The 20,571-nt window shown below is 42.9% G+C and overlaps 1 protein-coding gene and 1 pseudogene across 2 annotated transcripts in view; one reads left to right on the top strand and one right to left on the bottom strand.

Annotated features, from left to right (window-relative positions):
• TBK1 (TANK binding kinase 1) overlaps window positions 1–19,032 on the bottom strand; it is a 43,323-nt gene extending 24,291 nt beyond the window's left edge. Inside the window, exons 1-5 of one of the 2 annotated variants that reach the window (XM_058673638.1) lie at window positions 18,899–19,032; window positions 16,574–16,691; window positions 12,445–12,585; window positions 9,066–9,195; window positions 5,910–6,091 (exon numbers count right to left, since the gene is read on the bottom strand). In XM_058673638.1, coding sequence (XP_058529621.1) covers window positions 5,910–6,091; window positions 9,066–9,195; window positions 12,445–12,585; window positions 16,574–16,660 — 540 coding nt within the window. In that variant the 5' untranslated portion in view covers window positions 16,661–16,691; window positions 18,899–19,032. The remainder of the gene's footprint in view (window positions 1–5,909; window positions 6,092–9,065; window positions 9,196–12,444; window positions 12,586–16,573; window positions 16,692–18,898) is intronic. The other variant, XM_058673637.1, reaches the window with a different exon arrangement.
• Window positions 10,113–10,198, top strand: LOC118760618 (U2 spliceosomal RNA; annotated as a pseudogene).
• Window positions 19,033–20,571: the final 1,539 nt, after the last annotated feature.

Below are 20,571 nucleotides of genomic sequence, written 5' to 3'. Positions count from 1 at the left end.
AAAAAACAGGTATTCAATAATACCCAGAAGTTGTCATACTTTCTCAGTAACTCCACTTTTATAATCTGTAAAGTTTCACATCTTCCCTTCTCACTTCCAATTTCTAACACCAGCTCAGCTCCTCTCTCAATGTTGAGATTGTCACTCCAGGCTTCAGCAAGAAGTCAGACCTACTCTTCTTTCGGTTCTTTACCAAATATCAACCTACCTGAAGCTGTGTCCTTTGTCCAGGTCTACTTTCCCATTATTATAGAGCTACTTCTACCAAAGGCCAACATTTCCATCCGTGCTGTAGAGCTCATAATATCACCTCACCAATTCCAGCAATCAAGAATTCAATTCTTGAACTTACCCTTTTCATATTATGTACCAATTTCCCTCTCCTGGATCATGTCTTTCCACTTATGAACACACCTGAAAATCCCCCATCTTAAATACCACTGAAATTGAACTCACATTCCTGTCAGCAAGTATTGAATTCTCTGCTTCCCAACTCAAAATAGTATCCATCTTTACAACTGTTACTTTCCCAAAACAATAAATGTCATCCATAGGCTTTAATACCTAAAAGTATCTCCTGCCTTGAGTTCCAGATTCACAAATGTCTAAAAGACAACTAAAATTAAACATCTCCAAAAAAGAATTTTAAAACTGCCTAAACATGTTTCCTCCTAATCTTTATTAAACAGTACCATCTATCTAATTGTTCACATTCTGAACCCACCAGACAGCCTTGATTCTTTGCCTCACCCCTCACATGCAATTCATCTAAACCAGGCATATGGACTCTGAAATGAAAAATGAATTTTCTGAATCAATTCAGAGAACTAGCTTGACTGAGGTCCTCAGTGGATATGAGGTACACGCATCGCTGGCCTGCTGCTAAACGCAAGTCCGTAAGCACAGAAGATGGTATTCCAGAGTTGCCGGATCTTCTAATAAACAGATCCAGGCAGACTCTGACAGATGCTTAGATCTGCAGAGAAGCAGCAGCCACCTGGGTTTAGTCTCCAGATGCCTTTACGGAAGTCACGTTGGCAACTTGGAGATTTTTAGAACACACAGCTTCAAGAATACAGCATGGATCAAAGTAGAGCCAACAGTCAAATAATCCCAACCCCAGACAATCCCTCAGGACACTGCAGGATTCGTCTATGACTAGAGGAAGAGGAACCTATGCAGGCAACACTATGGGAAGAGGCTTCTAAATGAACGTAGTCCACGAATCTGACTCTAAAAGGGTCAGTCTCTGAATCTTGGCTGTGTGGTGTATGTCTGGGTAGGGAAAAAGATCCTTCTGGGATATATATTTTAATGAGAAATCAGAAGTGAAGATAAGCTGATGAGATTTGAGCTTTGAGGTGAGTGTCCAATCCTATGCCTACAGATACAATAGGTCTGAGGCATTTCTGGTTCTGTGGTAAAGCATGTAAAGTGATTGTTGTCCAGAAAACCAAAAGCCAGACCTCTGACTTAGCAGTTGACACCTAGTATATAAACAGCTGTGAATAGGCCAAGAGTACCTGGATTGCCTGACATCTGCTGGAACATGAGGCCATCAACATGGGAAGAGGAGATACAGAGATTCTAGGCGACAAAGTGGGGGGTGGGGCTCCTCAAAAGGTGCAATGATATCCTAAGTGGTGGAGCTGGAAGCTAGTCCCCAAGGTGGGACTGATGGGTGGCGGTTTGGTGTATGTCAGTCGGACATATTTTTGCCCAGTGGCTCTCTCCTGAAAGTGCCTCTTGTGCTAGCATAAGGCTTAGTATCAGGCCCGGCGAGGTAGCCTAGTGGCTGAAGTCTTTGCCTTGCATGCACCAGTATCCCATATGGGTGCCGCTTTGTATCCTGGCTGCTCCACTTCCATTCAGCTCCCTGCTTGTGGCCTGGAAAGCAGTGGGGGACAGTCCAAGGCCTTGGGACCCCGCACCAACATGGCAGACCCAGAAGAAGTTTCTGGCTCCTGGTTTTGGATCGGTTCAGCTCCAGTGGTAGCGGCCACTTGGGGAATGAACCAATGGATGGAAGATCTTTCTCTCTGTATATCTGCCTTCCCAATAAAAATAAATCAATCTTAAAAATTAAAAACAAAAAAAGGCTTAGCATCACTGAGGTGTAGGCTACTGTATCTGAAATTACAGTGTAATAAAGTAAACCCAAGGTTTTCAAGACCAAATCATTTGGACAACCAATTCATTCAGCAAAAGAAAGGATCAGTCTCTGAATCTGGGATCAGTCTCTGAAGCTCAAATCTCATCAGCTTATCTTCACTTCTGATTTCTCACTAAAATATATATCCCAGAAGGATCTTATTCCCTACCCAGACAAACACCACACAGCCCAGATTCAGAGACTGACCCTTTTTACATGTGGAATAATTTTAGATTACTGGAGTTTAGACTATTGCACTTGGAGTTCATATATTTAATGTTTTATTCCTCCCAATTTAACAGCCTGTTAGAGGCAAATTAAACTGTAGCCCTGGGAAGTTCTGCGAAGGATTAATAGTTGGTAGTGGGGGAGCAGCTGTTATGTTCATCATAATAATTGAGTAGAGAGCAGAGACTGAAAGAAGTTTTGCAATGTATTTAACAGTTCTGGAAACTAATCTTTTCATATGCTAATTATTTTAGGCTATCCTATCAGATTATTTTGTAGGTGAGAAATATTTCTGATTCCACTTTATATAAGGCATCAAGTATTTATAGTTTTTCTGCAGAATGCAGCTACATTTAAGTCTACTTGTTTAGTTTTAGAAATTTTACCAAATATACTTGTTCAGAAATGTTACAAAAATTGAACACTACTTTGGAAAATCATGTCAATGATAGTGTTAGTACTTGTGATAAGTGATAGACTAACTCCACGTCTCAGTCATCCCGCACTTGCACTGAAGGCAGTGCTCCCCAGGGAGAGCACAGATGATGCGTGATAGCTTGCCAGGGAGGCTGCTCCTAAACCTTTACATGCACATATCCATTATTCTATCATGAGGCCATTTCCTTTACATTAAGATGTTATGTCAATCTTTCAACTAGATTTGCAGGCTAATTAAATTATCTGAGAATCTCATTTCAATTTACTGAAAGGAACAATGCAAAACATTTATCAACAGGGGGTGTTGGTACGAAGAAATGGAAATGACTAGCCTGTATGATTTGGCTGTGCTGCTGAAACTCCATTTCCTACTCCTGCCATTTGCCTCTTCACTCATTGAAATCCCGTCCAAACCTCACAAACAACCCAGGTCATTCCTGTCTCTAGATCTTTGTAACTGCAGCTTCCTCTGCTTGTAAGGCTCGACCCCAAATCTCTGCCAAGTCTGCTTCTTTTTACAAGTTGTCAATTTCACTTGGTCTCAATGGTGATTTTCCCTGGCTATCCTTCTCCTCCTAGTCATTTTTTAGCTTGTGCTTTTTTAAAGATTTCAGAGACGAATTTACAGAAGGAGACAGAGGAGACAGACAGAAACATTGAGACTAATACTCTGGTTGACCCTTCCAAAGGACCACAAAGGTCAGGTCCGGGCCAGGCGAAGCTGAGTCTAGAACTCCCTAGGGTGGCTGGGGCCTTTGTCAGGAGCTTTTGTCTGCCACTTCTGTCAGGAGCATTAGCAGGGAGCTCAATCATAAATGGAGCAGCTGGGAATCAAACACGTCCATATGGGGTAGCAACATCATGAGCAGAGGCCTAACTTACTGCACGATAACACTGACCCCATTCTTTCTCTTATTATTTTAGTGTTTTGTCTTTGTAAGACTTTAGTGACCTGAAGTTACATTGCTTACTTGCTAATTACTCATTTTCTCTTCTAGCATGTGGCTCCGTAAGAGTAGGAATCGTGTACATCTGGTTCACCAGAGAAGTCCTAGTACAGTGCCTGGTATAACACAGTAAGCACTTCATAAATATTTATGAAATTAACAAACAAAATTCATTTTTAGGTACTCTGACCTGAAAGATGAACTAGTTGCATACCTGCAGATTTATCTGGAGTATCTATCGTTCGGAATTTAAGACATCTTTAATTGATACCAAATTCAGAATAGGTTGAATTAAGCTATAAAGAGTCTGAACTTTACCCTTCTTCTTGTAAGATTTACAACAGCAGGGGCAGACATTTTACCCAGCAGTAACGACATCTTAATGCCTGGGTTTGAATCCTCACTCTACTCCCAAATCCAGCTTCCCACTAATGCACATTCTGAAAGGTAGCAGATGATGGCCCAAGTGTTTAGGTCCCTGACATTCATGTGAGAAACCTGAGTTGAGCTCCAGGCTGTGAAATGGCTTGGTGCAGCTCACTCAAGTCATCTGTGGAGTAAACCAGGGGATGGGGCTCGGTCCTTCTCTGCCTCTCTAATAAATAACCATCGCATCTAAATGAGATGTAGAATCTTCTGTCTTTAGAAATATAATTAACCGTGGCCAGTGTTGTGGCCAGGATCCCACACGAGATGGGTTCATGTCCCAGCCACTCCCCTTTCAAGACAGCTCCCTGCTAGTGGCCTGGGGAAAGCAGCAAGATGGCTAATGTGTATGAGGTCCTGCCACCTGCCTGGGAGACTTGGATGACGCTCCTGGTTCTTGGCTTTCGCTTGCCCAGTCCTGGCTGTTGTGGCCATATGGAAGTTCTCTCTATACCATGCTCCTTCTGTAACTCTGATTTTCAAATAAATCTCTCTCTTTTTCAAAGATTTTATTTTTATTGGAAAATCAGATATACAGACAGAAGGAGAGACAGAGGAAGATCTTCTATCCGATGACTCATTCCCCAAGTGACTGCAATGGCCGGAGCTGAACCAATCTGAAGCTAGGAGCCTCTTCTGGGTCTCCCATGGAAGTACAGGGTCCCAAGGCTTTGTGCCATCCCAAAGCTTTCCCAGGCCATAAGCAGGGAGCTGGATGTGAAGCGGGGCCGCCAGAACACGAACCAGTGCCCATATGGGATCCCACCACGTGCAAGGTGAGGACTTTAGCCACTAGTCTATCGCACCAGGCCCTCTTTTTCATATATATATATAGGTTTTTTTTAATTTCGAATTTTATGATAAAATTCCATAGTGTCTGGGATCCCTCCATCCAAATTACCACTCCCTGAATTATTTTTCCCATACTGTTATAATAATAGTACAGTCCTTCATAAGGAGTTATACCTCTATCAGTCTGTTATTTAAGTGTGCCCCGACACTGTTGGTACACACAATGTCAGACAGTCCAGCCTCCCATTGTCTAGATAGATCCAACAGTTTCTTTGGGAGTCCATCTTTGATTTGGAAGTAGGGATGCAAGTTGCATTGTGTCTTCACATTTGGATATGGCAGTCTCTATTATTCCATCACTATGCATTCCAATTTGCATGACGGTTTCTTTATATTGGACAGAACATATGGTATTTGTCTTTTTGGGATTGACTTATTACACTGAGCATAATGGTCTCTAGTTGGGACCATCTAGTTGCAAATGCTATGATTTCAGTTTTTAATGGCTGAGTAATATTCCATGGGGTAGATGTACCACAGTTTCTTTCTTTGCTCTTTAGGTTAGCAATCTAACAAGCTTCTAATACACTAACTGTACTGAACCAAACAGGGAGCCTTTACCAACTAGATAGTTCAGGAGTGTACAGATTGCCTTTTCGTTGAACAAACAGTATGGCATTAGCAAAATTAAAGTGCTTATGGATGCTGTAAGATATCTAAGAATTTTGAAACAGTAAAATAATAGTACTTTAGAAACCAAAGCCTGATTCCTTTGTTGCATACCATATTCATTAGTGTAAAAAGTTCATTTTTGTCACAAGAATTAGACAACATTTTACAGTGAACAGGCTGACCAATTACCCAATTATATTTTTTAACATATATACAGCTTTTCAAAATAAAATTATTAATGACACATAACTTACCAAATATTCTTCCGTGCCATACAGAGAAACAAACTGCTCATCATCTTCTAATTCTCTAGCTGCACCAAAATCTGTGAGTTTGTACACTGACTGTCCATCTTCTCCAATAACTCGCATGATATTTCCTGGTTTGATATCTCGGTGCACGATGCCATTCTCTCGGAGATGATTCATTCCACCAACTTCAAAACATATATGCAAAGCAAAGTAAATCATAAAGTAGGTATCTATGTGTATCAAATTCATTGATCCAATACATTCCTACTCACTCAAAATTGATCAAAGCTTTTCTGAAAGTTGCCCCAAAGTCATTTTCTCAAAGTCACACATGGTATCTAAAAGTATTTTAAAGGATTTACTTAGTAAATAAAGAAATCTTTCGTCTGCTGGCTCACGTCCCCAATGGCCGCAATGGCCAGTGCTGGGCCAAGACAAACCCGGGAGGTTCTTGTGGGTCTCTGACATGGCAGGGGGGCCCGAGGACCTGGAGCAGCTACCACTGCTTCTTCAAGAACTTTAGCAGGGAGCTGGATCAGAAGTGGAGTACCCAGGACTTGAACAAGCAGCCATATGGGATGCTGGCATCATGGGTGGCAGCTTAACTCAGTGTCTCAGTCCTGGCCCTGGTATATTTCTATTTTCTATCTTATGTTATCTCTATCAGTTGTAAAGATTTTTAAATGAACTTCTTTTTCTTTTACGATTTATTTATTGCAAAGTCAGATATACAGAGAGGAGGACGGAGAAGAACATCATCTGTCCAGTGATTCACTCCCCAAGTGACCGCAATGGCCAGTGCCACGCTGATCCAAAGCCAGGAGTCTGGAACCTCCTCCAGGTCTCCCACACAGGTGCAGGGTCCCAAGGCTTTGGGCCATCCTAGACTACCTTCCCAGACTACCTTCCCAGACCACAAGCAGGGAGCTGGATGGGAAGTGCAGCTGCCGGGACTAGAACTGGCACCCATATGGGATCCCGGTGCATTCAAGGTGAGGACTTTAGCCATTAGGCCACCGTGCCAGGCCCCTATAAAGGTTTTATAATGATAAAAATCAGTATGGTATAAGAAAGAGAACATCTGGGCCCAGCACGACAGCGTAATGGCTAAAGTCCTTGCCTTGAATGCCCCGGGATCCCATATGGGCGCCGGTTCTAATCCTGGCAGCTCCACTTCCCATCCAGCTCCCTGCTTGTGGCCTGGGGAAGCAATCGAGGACGGCCCAAAGCTTTGGGACCCTGCTCCCACATGGGAGACCCGGAAGAGGTTCCTGGTTCCCGGCTTCGGATTGGCGCGCACAGGCCCGTTGCAGCTCACTTGGGGAGTGAAACATCGGATGGAAGATCTTCCTCTCTGTCTCTCCTCCCCTCTGTACATCTGCCTTTCCAATAAAATAAATAAATCTTTTTTTTAAGATTTATTTATTTTTTTATTACAAAGTCAGATATACAGAGAGAGGGAGATCTTTTGTCCGATCTACTAGGCCATCGCGCTGGGCCCTCACATTTTTACATGTGTTTTCCTCAATAAAATTTCCATAAAAAACAAACTGGATTAAACACGTAGTAGTAAAATATAGTCACACCAGCTGGGATGAGCCAGGCCAAAGCCAGGTGCCCGGAACTCCACCCATGTCTCCAGGGTTGGTGGTAGAGTCCAGATACTTGAGCCATATTTAGCTGCTTTCCCAGGTACACCGACAGGGAACTAAAGGAGCCCGATTACAAGCGGGGCAACTAGGCCTCAAAACTAGCACTCACATGGGATGCCAAGTGTAGGTCGTTGCTCAACTCACTGCATCTATGTTTAATGTGTTTTAAAACAAATTGTCTCATTTTATTCGAGATAGAGAGAGAGAGAGAGAGAGAATCTTTTATCTGTTGATTTGCTCTTCAAACTCCTGCAACAGCTGGGGCTGTGGTAGGCCAGGGCCAGGAACTGGGAACCAGCTTTCCCACACACCACCCAGGGTATGTGTTAGCAGGAATTTAAAACTGGAACTGGAACTCAAAGCCAGCACTCTAATACAGGATGCAGGCACCCCTACTAACGTCTTAGCCACCGTACCTATGCATCTCAAGACAGCACCATACTGTTACCCTCTTAGCCACCGTACCTATGCATCTCATATTGTTATCCTTGTCAACACTTGTTTTTGATTTTAAACATTCCGAGTGTGAAGTGATATATTTCACCATGATTTCAATTTGTAATTCCTCAATGACTAATGATGCTGAATATCTTTTTTTATGTACTTGTCAGTCATTTATATATTTCCTTTGGAGAAACATCTATTCAAACCCTCTGTTCATCTTTAAATTGTGATGCCTTTTTACCAGGTAAATTCATTATAGATAAAAGATTTGCAAACATTCTCTTTAACTCTTTGAGTTTTTAGTCCCTTCCTTTTATTTTATTTATTTATTTTTTAAAGATTTATTCATTTTTTTTATTACAGCCAGATATACACAGAGGAGGAGAGACAGAGAGGAAGATCTTCCATCCGATGATTCACTCCCCAAGTGAGCTGCAACGGGCCTGTGCGCGCCAATCCGAAGCTGGGAACCTGGAACCTCTTCCGGTTCTCCCACGTGGGTGCAGTGCCCCAATGCATTGGGCTGTCCTCAACTGCTTTCCCAGGCCACAAGCAGGGAGCTGGATGGGAAGTGGAGCTGCCAGGATTAGAACCAGCGCCCATATGGGATCCTGGGGCTTTCAAGGCAAGGACTTTAGCCACTAGCCCACGCCGCCGGGCCCAAGTCCCTTCCTTTTAAAAGATTTACTTATTTTTATGAAAAGGCAGATCTACACAGAAAAGGAGAGACAGAGACAAAGATCTTCCATCCATGGGTTTGCTCACAAATGGCTGGTTCAAAGGCAGAAGCCAGAAGTCGCCTGCAGGCCCCCATGCACCTAGATCATTCTCTGCTGCTCGCCCAGGCCACCAGCCCACATGGGATGCCACTGAACTGGCCACACATATGTGTTTAAGGTGGATGAAATTCAATTAATCTATTCTCCTTTTTCGTACTTGCATTTTTGGTGTCATTTCTAAGAAAGCATTACGTAAAGGTCTTCAGTTTGAAATTTTAGTTTACTTTTTTATTCTGAATAACTAAATCTCATTTATCTAAAATCAGATAAATAAGTAAACATACCCACATCTCGCAGAACAATTAAAAATTCAGATTCTGGTAGTCCATAGGCATTAGATGGCTCCTCTAAAACAGTGTATAAACTCCCACATGGACAAAACTCCATAATAAGTACTTTATGTCTTGATGTTGTCTGGAAGAAAGAAAAGTATGGTTTGATTATATGCCAGCACTTACCTAATTTTATTTAAATGCTACATCTGCTATAATTACAAAGGAACTCTACTCTGACCTGTGATGCATTAAACCCTTACTGGATTTATACAGAAAAGAAAGAACATCTTTCAAATTCCTATTAAGAAAGTTGGGTTGATTTTTCAAACACAAATCCGTAAAAGGTAGCTAAATCTGACCGAAGTCACTGTAACAATGTTCTATCGGTTCTATTAAAACTACCTTTAGTTCCTTATGCATAATAGTATACTTAGATCAAAAGCTTTTCTAGCTTTGAGATCCTCTAGATCTCTTAAAAACATTGGAGATTCTTCTCACGACAAGTATTTTCACTTCAGGAATGAGCCCTGTTCTTGATAACAAATGGGTGGCAGAACAGCAGCCAAGTTCTAGTCTGCCCATTTGTATTTACCTGCTCATTTGTTTTAAACCATAACTTATAATGTACCATTGATTAGAAGAGACATCATCACTATAATAATAGCTCTATAGGGAAAAAGAAATACTATCAAATTACACATATTAGAAAGTTGAATGAGTTTTAAAATCCAGTATTCACTTCTGTGTTTATATCCTTTTAAAAAAAGTTTTCTGGGCCTGACACAATAGCCTAGCAGCTAAAGTTTTTGCCTTGCATGCGCCAAGGATCCCATGTGGGTCCTGGTTTGTTTCCTGGCAGCCCTGCTTCCCATCCAGCTTCCTGTGGCCTGGAAAAGTAGTTGAGAATGGTCCAAAGCCTTGGGACCCTGCACCTGAGTGGGAGACCCAGAAGAGGCTTCAGATTGGCTCAGCTCTGACTATCGAGACCACTTAGGAAATGAATCAGCAGATGGAAGACCTTCTCTGTCTCTCCTCGTCTCTGTAGTCTGACTTTCCATCGCTTCTCAGCCTTTTCGCTAAGATCAAGTGTAGTATCTGCTTATCTGACCTTTCAATTAAAAAAAATTTTTTCCCTACATATTTCCAAAACACTTGTACAAAATATTTCAAATTTTTTACTACACAGCAGTAATGAAAAAAGGAAGTGCAAAAGGAAAAAGTTGCTTTTAAATTACCAAATATTATGATTTTTAAAAGATACACAATTTCATCCATCACAGATAATTATGTCAATAATTTGATACATTTCTTTTCAGTTTTTCTTCCTATGAGTCAAATCATATTATACTAACAATTTGTAGTACACTATGTGTGCCCATGTATATATATATATATGTGTGTGTGTATATAAAATATATCGATATATATGTCAGGGTCATACTGCAGTTTTGAAAGACAGTCGTGTGCACACATACACACACTCTGCCATCTGTTGGTTCACTCCCCAAATGCATGTCCCACAAAGCCTGCACTAGCCAACTGAAGTCTTTAGTCAAAAACTCGACCTGGATTTTGCATGCAGGTAGTAGGAATTCAACTATTTAAGGCAGGGTGCACATTACAGGAAAGCAGGAATCAGGAGTGGAGCCACAAACTGAACCCAGGCACTACAAAATAAGATGTAAGCATTATAACTAGTATCCTTACTGCTACACTGACACATATAGGTTTTATTCTAATTTTCTACGTAACAGTATATATAAGCATATTCCTAGCAATTACAATTTTGCTAAGGATCTCTATTAGTGTGTAGTGAAGAATTAACTTTATCCAAAGAGAAATCTGGCTTTCCCTTCACACATGGGGAGGTGGTCTCTGGCCCCTGAAATTCAGCATTGAAAAGGGATGGTTTGCTTGCTGGACAGTATGTCACCACGGGATCTGATAGCGCTTCAGGACTCATCCTACCAGTTCTGATCTCCAAAGGAAAGAGACCAGAGGCCGGCCCAAGCCTGGACCTCAGAAAGGGCCTGGAGACTAACACGTCTCATGCAGTCAACACAGTCACAACAAGATAATACCCCAGTAAAAGCTCTAGAAAGCTCTGCCGTCTGGCACATACTCTGTGCATATCAGACACCAGCCAGAAGGGTACCACACCACTGAGGCCCAGAAAATTTTACCTCTGAAACCCTCTCTCATCCTTCCTTTTGTGTTTCCTTTGGCTCATTCTAATACGTATTCTTCAGTTATAATTCAAGATTAATTGTAACACTTCTCTGAGTTTCATTGAGCAATTTCACATTCCAGCAAATTATCAAAACAGTGTCATTCAACTGAAGCCCCCAGATTGGCAGTCAGAAAACGTGGGACTGAGTATCTGAAGTGAGGACAGTTTTGTGGGTACTGTTCTGACTTCATAATTTGCCAAATCCTTTGGAGTAGGAAGTTTTGGACAGAGTTGGCAGTTTGAAACGGTGTGCTCACAACCTTGGGCTTGGCTCTTCCTAGTAATTAAACACAGTCTAACTTACTCAACATACTTAACCATTCCTTATAACAATGTGCAAATTAACTTTTATGCATATTATCATTTTATTTACCATTATTATGTCATTATTATATTTGTCATTAAGAAATAATAAAAAAAAAACATGAAATCACTTCTAAATTTATTTTTCAAAAGAGAGGACTTTGTCGGTTCTAATCCCGCAGCTCCACTTCCCATCCAGCTCCCTGCTTGTGGCCTGGGAAAGCAGTCGAGGACAGCCCAAGACTTTGGGACCCTGCACCCGCGTGGGAGACCCGGAAGAGGTTCCTGGTTCCTGGCTTTGGATCGGCACAGCACTGGCCATTGCGGTCACTTGGGGAGTGAATCATCAGACGGAAGATCTTCCTCTCTGTCTCTCCTCCTCTTTGTATATCTGACTTTGTAATAAAAATAAATAAATCTTTAAAAAAAATAAAGCAAACATAAAAAAAGAGAAGACTTCACTGATTTTAAAATGGATTTCTGTTTCCAATATTCCTACGTTATTTTTCCTGCCAGTATCCTTACTTTCGTTATTTCTCTCTCTAAAATCAATTCTATCTTTTATAACTGGACTTCACATATCAATCCCTGAACTCCTAGGATTTTTATCCTTTTTCTGAAACTTCTTTGTATTTTTTTCATGCTTCTTTTCATGCCAGTTACTAACTTCAGTTAGCTTTTTTCAAATCATGTGATTCCATTCTTATACTATATCCATTACTATACTTATTTAAGAATCCTCAGGGACAGACTGCTTGGTTCTATAAACCCTTGCCATCATTCTCGTATCAGAATCTGTCTCCTGAGTCACAATGACTACATGATGACACAATTAAGTAAAGCCTGATGACTTACCTCTTCTTCAATCGCAAATAATTTGACAATGTTTTTGTGATTGAGTTTTTTTAACACTTCAAATTCTCTCATTTGAACATCCAGTGGACGAAGGAAGCTTATATTATTAAACACTTTGATAGCGAATAAATCACCAGTTTTCTAAGAAGAAATAAAAAAGAAAAACATGTTACTTATATATAATTTGTAAAGAAGGTAAATAAAATTTCCATTACAACTTGCTATAGCAATTTATCTTTTAAAACACCAAACAACTTCCATGTGTAAGTAATTTCTATGAAGATCCTTGATTTTTTTTTTGCAAAAGTTTTTTTTTTGAAAAAAACAAACAAAAAACCAACGGCATGGAAAGTGAAACCATCTTCTGGGTATGAAAGAGAAACTCTTGAGGGTTATTCCAGGATTTAGTAATTTTAAGCAATCAAAACAGGAACAAGGTGATGGACAACTACATTCTACTCATGAAATGTTTATTAAACGTATTAAAAACAATGAACATTTCAGAGTGACTTCCTAATTACAGCAACGTGTGTGTACTGCGTAGGCGCTGGCGTCAGGCTAAAGGAGACTGTGCTGGAGAGACTGCTGTGGCCTGGATCACCTCCTGCAGCTTCGCTAGGCCACCAGGCTAGGCTGCTTCTTCCCAGACCACCTCTGAAGAATCAAAGGCATTTCCTTCTCTCCAGTGAGCACGACGGACCTGCAACATCCCACTCTCCCTGTCTCCTGGCAGAATGAATTAGACCTTTCACAGACACGAGGACTCATAGCTGTAATTGGGATGGAATTTTAGAAGTAGAAAATGCAAGCTTTTGTTTCAGGTAATCACCACATCCACAGTCTTTACTACTCCTCCTTTAGCCTCTCTTCCAGACCATCCTCCTTCCTTCCAATCACTCTGCTGACCAAGTCTCTCCCTCTGCAGTTTGGACTGATCCTTGCCCATCCACCCACCCACCTTCTTCTCTGATTTATCTATGGCTGAACCTCCCAGGACAAGTGGAGAGAGAATTTTCTCCTTGTGCCTGTAGTTCAAGCACGCCTGGCCCAACTGAACTTCAAGGCTCTGTCACGGCCTCCGTGTCTTCCTGCATGGACCCTCTCCACAGCTTCACATTCAGCTTCACCACTCAGGGCACCAGGCTCCCACCAACCCACAATCACAGCTTCTTCAAACAACTTCACAGCTCCATAATCTCACTCCTGGAGATCACCATAGCAAAGCCCCTGCTTATGGGACCGACCACTTGGCCCCCTTGTCAAGCTAATATGTACAAACAGGATTCTTTCCAGAGGAAAAAGGCCACTGATCATTTTTAGACAATATGAAAAGAGAAAAACAATGTAAATATAGTTCAATTGTGCTTTTTCCAAGGAAGACACTGTAATCACTGGATAGAGATTTTTGTTAAGAATCCTTGTCTCAAACTCAGCTGAAAATTAAGAGAACCCTAATAGCACACAAAGTAGGGAAAATAATATAATGTTGGAATATGCTCACTGTGATCAAGGCAGAATTTCTCCAGCTCTACAGTATACACATTACCTATAAAGACCAGGAAGATACTTGTGCAAATGCACCATTCTCCCTTTATTCACTTTATTCCCTTTATTCATTAAGTCAAAGCATACACAAAAAAATATGTATGTACAGATCAACAGACTCTCCCAACAACTCTCTTGCCTTCAATCTCATCGTGGTTGTCACGCACATATACATGCACAACACGATCATTTTAAGCACAGATATCAAAGGGCTACTACTATGGTTTAAAACCCTTCATACAAAAAAAATTATCCTTCATAGAAATAGGGGTGTTACTGGATATTATCTGAAACAGTAGAAGTCACTAAGGACAAAAATGGTTTCTTAAAACACATCCCTGGGAAGACATTTGGGAACCAAATACTAAACTGGATCTTAGCAATCTTGTAAGTCAAATCTTATCTTAGAATCCCATGGTATGTAGCTAAAATACATTTTTGCTTCCTTTAAACAGCCTCAGGTTGTGTAACTATTAAATCTAATCTGTCCTATTCAATCATTTTATCATTTAGCAAACGCAGACTGCCAACTCTGCAGAGGCTCTTACATGCGGGACACTAAGTAATGAAAGAATAGAACATAGGAAGCATCTACTAATGTCAGGCACTTCATATGTATCTCATCCAACCACTGTCACTGCTGACTGTCATCCTGTCAGTGTCAAAATTATATCTCTTCAAGTATCACCCTGCACATCCGTTGCCAGTATCTAGCATATGCCAAGTGATTATTAGAGTTTTTCAGGTCAGTTTGGACTATAGGAAGACAGATAATCAGATGTGTTTTCAGTGCTAAATTCTGTCATTTAACCATTTCTTTCTTGACACAAACAATATGGACGATAGGAATGCTCCACGTTAAACACAACGAACGTGAATAAGGCTCCATGTCCTGCAGGTTTGCCTCTAATTCTATAATGGTAGGATATATGGTGCCAGCACCGTGGCCTCACAAGCTCAAGGGATGGCATCCCATACAGACGCTGGTTCATGTCCCAGCTGCTCCACTTCCTATCTAGATCCCTGCTTAAGGCCTGGGAAAGCAGTGAAGAATGGCACAAAGCCTCAGGACCCCGCACCCATGTGGAAGACCAGAAAAGTTTCTGGCTTCTGGCCTCAGAATGGTTCAGCCCTGGCCACAGGGACCATTTGGGGAGTGAACCAGTCCACGAAAGATCCTTCCCTCTGTCTCTCCTTCTGTCTGTAAATCTGCCTTTCCAATATCAATAAATAAATCTCAAAAAATAAAAAGCTGTCTGTATGTCACTCCTGAATCACTCAGTGAGCCATACAGGCCGTTTATAGTCCTAATTTCTTCCCAGAGGAAACAGCTCCATCTGCCCTTAGTTTCATTGTCACAGACAGAACTGACAATTTCAAGTTACAGGAAAATAGGAAGAAATTCCTCTCTACTAAAACCTATGGAATTTAGGAGACTCTAAACATCATTCTTCTCAAAAAAAGTTAACACTGCCGGGGCCTGGCATTGTGGTGCTGTGCCTGATTGTAATGCCGGCACCCCATACAAGAGTTTCACTTTAAGATTCTTCAATGTCCCAGCTACTCTGCTTCTTATCTAACTCCCTGGTTAATGTCCCTGAGAGAGCAGTAGAAGACGGCCCATGTACTTTGGCCCCTGACGTCACATGGAAGACAAGGATGGAGTTTCTGGTTCCTGGTTCTGTCCTTGCCCAGACCTGGCTGCCGTGGCTAGTTGAGGAGTGAACATACTGATGGAAGACTTCCCTCTGTGTCACTCTACTTTTCAAATAAACAAATCTTGAACACACACACACCCACGCAAATGAATAATGCTAGAAAATCACTGATTATTGGCATTATAAAAGGTGGTTTTCCCCTCCATTACTTTTCCAGCTTCCTTCCCAGAACAGAAACTATTTAATTTATAAATTTTAAGTTATTTTAATTATCTTTCATTTCATCCTCCAGTATCAAATCTGAAACTAAATCTTTTTGGCTCTTGGAGAAGCACCTCTGGAACTAACCCGTTTATTCTATCCCCACTTCCAATACCAGGTTATAATTACCTCATACCATGATATTTAGCCTTTTCTACTTGGGCTCCTGGAGGGGAATCTCATTCTGTTCTACCCTTTATGATGCTGTACTAATGGGAATACATCAGAAACATCTGTGGGTTCTGTATGCTTTCATCTCCACTCCAAATCGCCGCCACAGTGACCTTCTCCAAGTGGAACCCCACGCCACCACAGGGACCAGGCTGAGAGCTGTGGAACAACACTAAACTGGTATTTTCCCTGCCTCTTTTCAGCCCCTTTGTCTTCCCTTACTCCCTGCCTCCTTTAATCTCTGCCTCCAACGGACAGACATGCTCACTGACTCTCACACAAGCACACTTTTAAAATCCATAAAAACACCACACAGAGCATTTCTTTACAGACCCAGGAATGAAATCACAAAAACCATTACAAAATTCTTCAGACAAAAAAAAAAAAATAAAAACAATTACCCACATACTTCAGCGTAGGTATGCCTCTCAGAAGGGAGTATTTATATTTACCGTAGTACTCACAAAAGTCTGCAAAGTGTTCTCTGTACCAACCTTATGTCTTCCCCGAAATACATTTGCAGTAGCTCCTTGGCCCAAAATGTCCGACAAGAGCCACAGGTGATTAGAAGTGCTCTGCATCTCGGCTGGGTCAGGTGATCCTCTTGCTACACTAAGAGATAAGAACATGTTTAGCGTGTTTTCACAGGTACAATACAGTGAAGGAGTAACTGTTAGCTGCCTTTTGGGCTAAGTTAAGACGACCATTAGCTATTGCTGACTTGAAATGTGTAAGCAGGACAAAGTAAACATCTATGTTTCTAGCAATATTAAAGGCTAACATGCTTTGTGGACTCAGAAAAACATTTACACCATTGGTATCTTACATACTCGATGTAGCTACGTACTGTTGGCTATAAGCATGCAATTCCCTTCTCATTTTGCCTTTGAATATGAGTGATAGTGGCTACTAACCTCCTTCAAATGTTCTGAAAGATGAATCAATAACATATACCCAAGTGTTTTAAGTCCTAATGTAAAACTATAAGACACACAAAAATTGCTTTGTTTTCCTCAGGGCAAGGCAACATAGATGAAAACAACTGTTACTTAACAACATAACCCTAAATTTTCACCTACACCCAGCTTGACAGTCATAATCCAAAGGTACAAGAATTATTATTCCTGAAAAGTTACTAACTCTTCTGAAAATAAGTTAAGGATGGCTTCTCCGACTTCCAACATACAAAAATACAATATACCAGCTATGTATTCCAAGTCTTAAAAAACAGGCATCACCTCTAACTTCACGCTTCCACCCTGAAAAGCTACGGAACTTAAACATATTGGAAATACTCGAGTCCGGTGATCGCAAAAAAAATGAAGAACGCCAACCCAGCATAGACACTCGTCTCAACATACAGTCTAAATCAGCACATGTGTCTATCAAGAGCGTTTAGGAACCTGCATTAATATCTCTCCATAATAAGTTAAAACAAAGAGCAGCACGAGTTTGCTGGACTAGGCATCCCAGTGTTGAATTAATAACTGCCAATATCAGATGCAGAGAACATATCCAACTGCCAAGCAGGTAAGCCCACCTATATCTGGCTATTTTTATATAATTTTAACACACATCTAATTCAGATACACAGCACATATAAACAGCTATTGGAAACGAGAGATAAAAACGAGATTCCCTTCTCACCAACAGGGAACACACATTTGTTAATTATTGTACACCATTTAAGAAGCAGCCAACGTCCCTAGAGACTAATGAAAGACCATCCCTCATTAATGTAACTGTGCTGTTTCAGACAGTTGTGAATGGCCAACAGTACCCTGGGTACCTTATGGATAACACAAAACAGGCTGATGAGCTAAGATACCTGCTCTCTAGATGCAGATGCAAAAATGGTTTCACTAGAGTGGTCAGGGGGAAACGTCTTCCATGAACCCCACCACAACTCAGGCTGACACATGACTCAGCACCCCCACGGTGCTTGCAAGACAGAAACCCTCCCAGATTTCCGACTCAACAAGTACTCTCAGGTGACCGGTGGGGCTGACTGCAGCCGCCTCCTCTAAGCTGTCCAAAAGGAAAGTTACCCTCTGTGCAAGGATGCAAACAGGTTTGGCGACATAGCCTACTGTCAAAGTTCCAGGATTTTCAAGCTCTAACCACTATGTGAAACACTTACTAAAGAGATAGGACCTTTAGGGGTCCCAAGTTGAAAAAAAGGATCAGCTTTGGTCATACGCCTATTACCAGAGAGAACCAGTTCTAAGGTCACCCATTACAATCACCTGGAGAATGGATAGGAAATGAAAACCAAAAGCCGTCAACAAGGAGTCAGGCAGCATTTGGGAACTTGTATTTCACTCGTTTACGCTAAAAAAAAAAAAAAACTTTGGTTTCTAGCTTCCGGTGTGAGTCAATCTCAGCTAACATCGCTGAAACCACAACGACACGTCCCTTTGTAATCATGTGAGGCATAAATCCATTTTCAACCTGCCGATAGAGGCTAGCCTATCCTCCCCGGCGGGTACCCTACCCTCCCCGGCCGCCGGGCCCCAGGACCCGTCCTCTGCGTGCCCACCGCCACCGGCTAGCGCAGAGGGCCCGGGCTGCAGGGCAGAGGGCCGGCAGCCGGCCGAGGAGTCGAGAAGGACGGGACAGGGCCCACGCGCGCCCGCGCTGCCCAGTTGTGGATGCCCGGCAGCCAGGGCCTCGGGTCGTGCGGGGAGCCCCCCGGGTCAGCAGCCCTGACTCAGCATGCCCCCGCTTCGGCAGGCTGGGAGCGCCCGGCGCCGCGCCGCGCCAGGCCCGGCCACCAGCGCCCCCGCACCACCTGGGCCCCAACGCCCGCGCCCGCTCACCCGGCCGGGTCTCCGCCACGCCACCGCCACCGGGATACCGAGGCCTCCTGGCGCCCCGGGCCGCTTCCGGCTTCGCCAGCCCTGGCCGCGGGGCACGTGACCGACGGCCGGCGAGCGGGTGCGCGTGCGCACGCCTGCCGGCCCGCGCGGCCGCCGTCGCGGCCCCTGGCGGGGGCCGTGGGAACCCCGGATCCTCCGGTGCAGGTCGTGGCTGGCACCGTCCGCCCGTTCCCTTGCGTTTCGTTTGCTCGCTCGGGTTGAAAGGCGCGTAGCGCTGCGCAGGAAACGCGAGCTGCGATCCCCGCCCGGTGCCGGAGCGTGCGCAGCTGGTGATGTCCGCACTGTAACCTCGGGGAACCGTCCCCCGCAGGGATGTCTAAGTCCGGCCAGATAGAGTTCCACCTGTTTCTAGAAGCCTGCTTTGACCGCGGTGGAGCCCCTGTCCTCAACGTCAGCATGTTCCCTCACACCCTCTTTCAGATGGCCACAGTACAGAACTTGGTTCTAAACTTCATGCAAGAACTGAGCAGCACGAAGATCCCGTGCTGCAGTATTCGTGCAGCCAAGGTCTCAAGCTGCTGTTTCCCAGAAGGGGGTCGCCCTGCCCGCTGTCCTAAGGTGTGGGGCAGACTCCCGCAGGTGCAGGGCAGCATCTCCAAGGACAGCGTGCTCTCGTAGGGGAAACTGAAATAGGACAGACTGGTTGCAGCCCCAGCTCCCCCTGCCAAGGACTGACTTCCAGCGAGTTTGTGACACACAATGAAGATGGCAAAAGCCCACTCTACTGAGTTCTTGGTAAGTGATTTTTATTAGATTGTAAGACAACGTTTAAGTGCCGAAATCATCCTAGTAACAGACTACAGTCATTGAAACCCACAGTTCAAGGTTGTGGAAGAAAATGGGACTAACCGGGCTGCCTTGATCATGTAATTACCACATCATAGATACACACGAAAAATACTACAGTATTAGAGACTACACGGGCACAGCTCTTGTTAGTGTTCAGATCTGAATGAATTGCTAGGCCCAGGACTGGACCAGGCATCATAAAACCTGCTGCTATTTATGCCTGAATCAGATTCCTGCCTCTGGCCTAGGTTATCTTACCCTCGAGCGAATCTTTGGGTGCTTGCTTTTGGAAATAAAATCATTGATTGTGATGATGCTCTGGGCAACTTCAGGCAACAAGCATGGGAATTCATATGCATACTTATGTAACATTATGTTTTATTTTTGTTAAAACTATTTCCATGTCCCAACGTATCTTTAAACATACAAGAATCTTCTAAAGAGCTAGGGTTGGGGGTGTCAACTTTCCATATAATCAGTCGGCAGCACAGTAATACAAACTATTACCAAACATTTCTGTGCTAGCTACTGTAACATGTCACTAAATCTTTAATGAGTTATGAGGTAGCTACCATTATTTCCCTCATTTTACAGGTGGGGAAACTGAGGTAGAAAAATGTTGCTTAATTTACCCCATGCTTTAAAACCAGTTAGGAGCAGAGCTGGTACTGGACTCTAACAGGCTGGGTCCCAAGGGCCTTTGTGCTATAAGCCCTTGACGGGGAAATGACACTCTTCGGTACACTTTATGACTGCAGTAGACACAATCATCTCTCCCTCAGTCCAGGGGAACCTGGCAAAATAACACCCAACTTTCACTTACC

This window comes from Ochotona princeps, chromosome 15, assembly GCF_030435755.1.
Source record: "Ochotona princeps isolate mOchPri1 chromosome 15, mOchPri1.hap1, whole genome shotgun sequence".
In the NCBI taxonomy this organism is placed as follows: domain Eukaryota; kingdom Metazoa; phylum Chordata; class Mammalia; order Lagomorpha; family Ochotonidae; genus Ochotona; species Ochotona princeps.
Note: the sequence above shows the minus strand (reverse complement) of the source record. Positions and strands in the feature narration are given on the sequence as shown.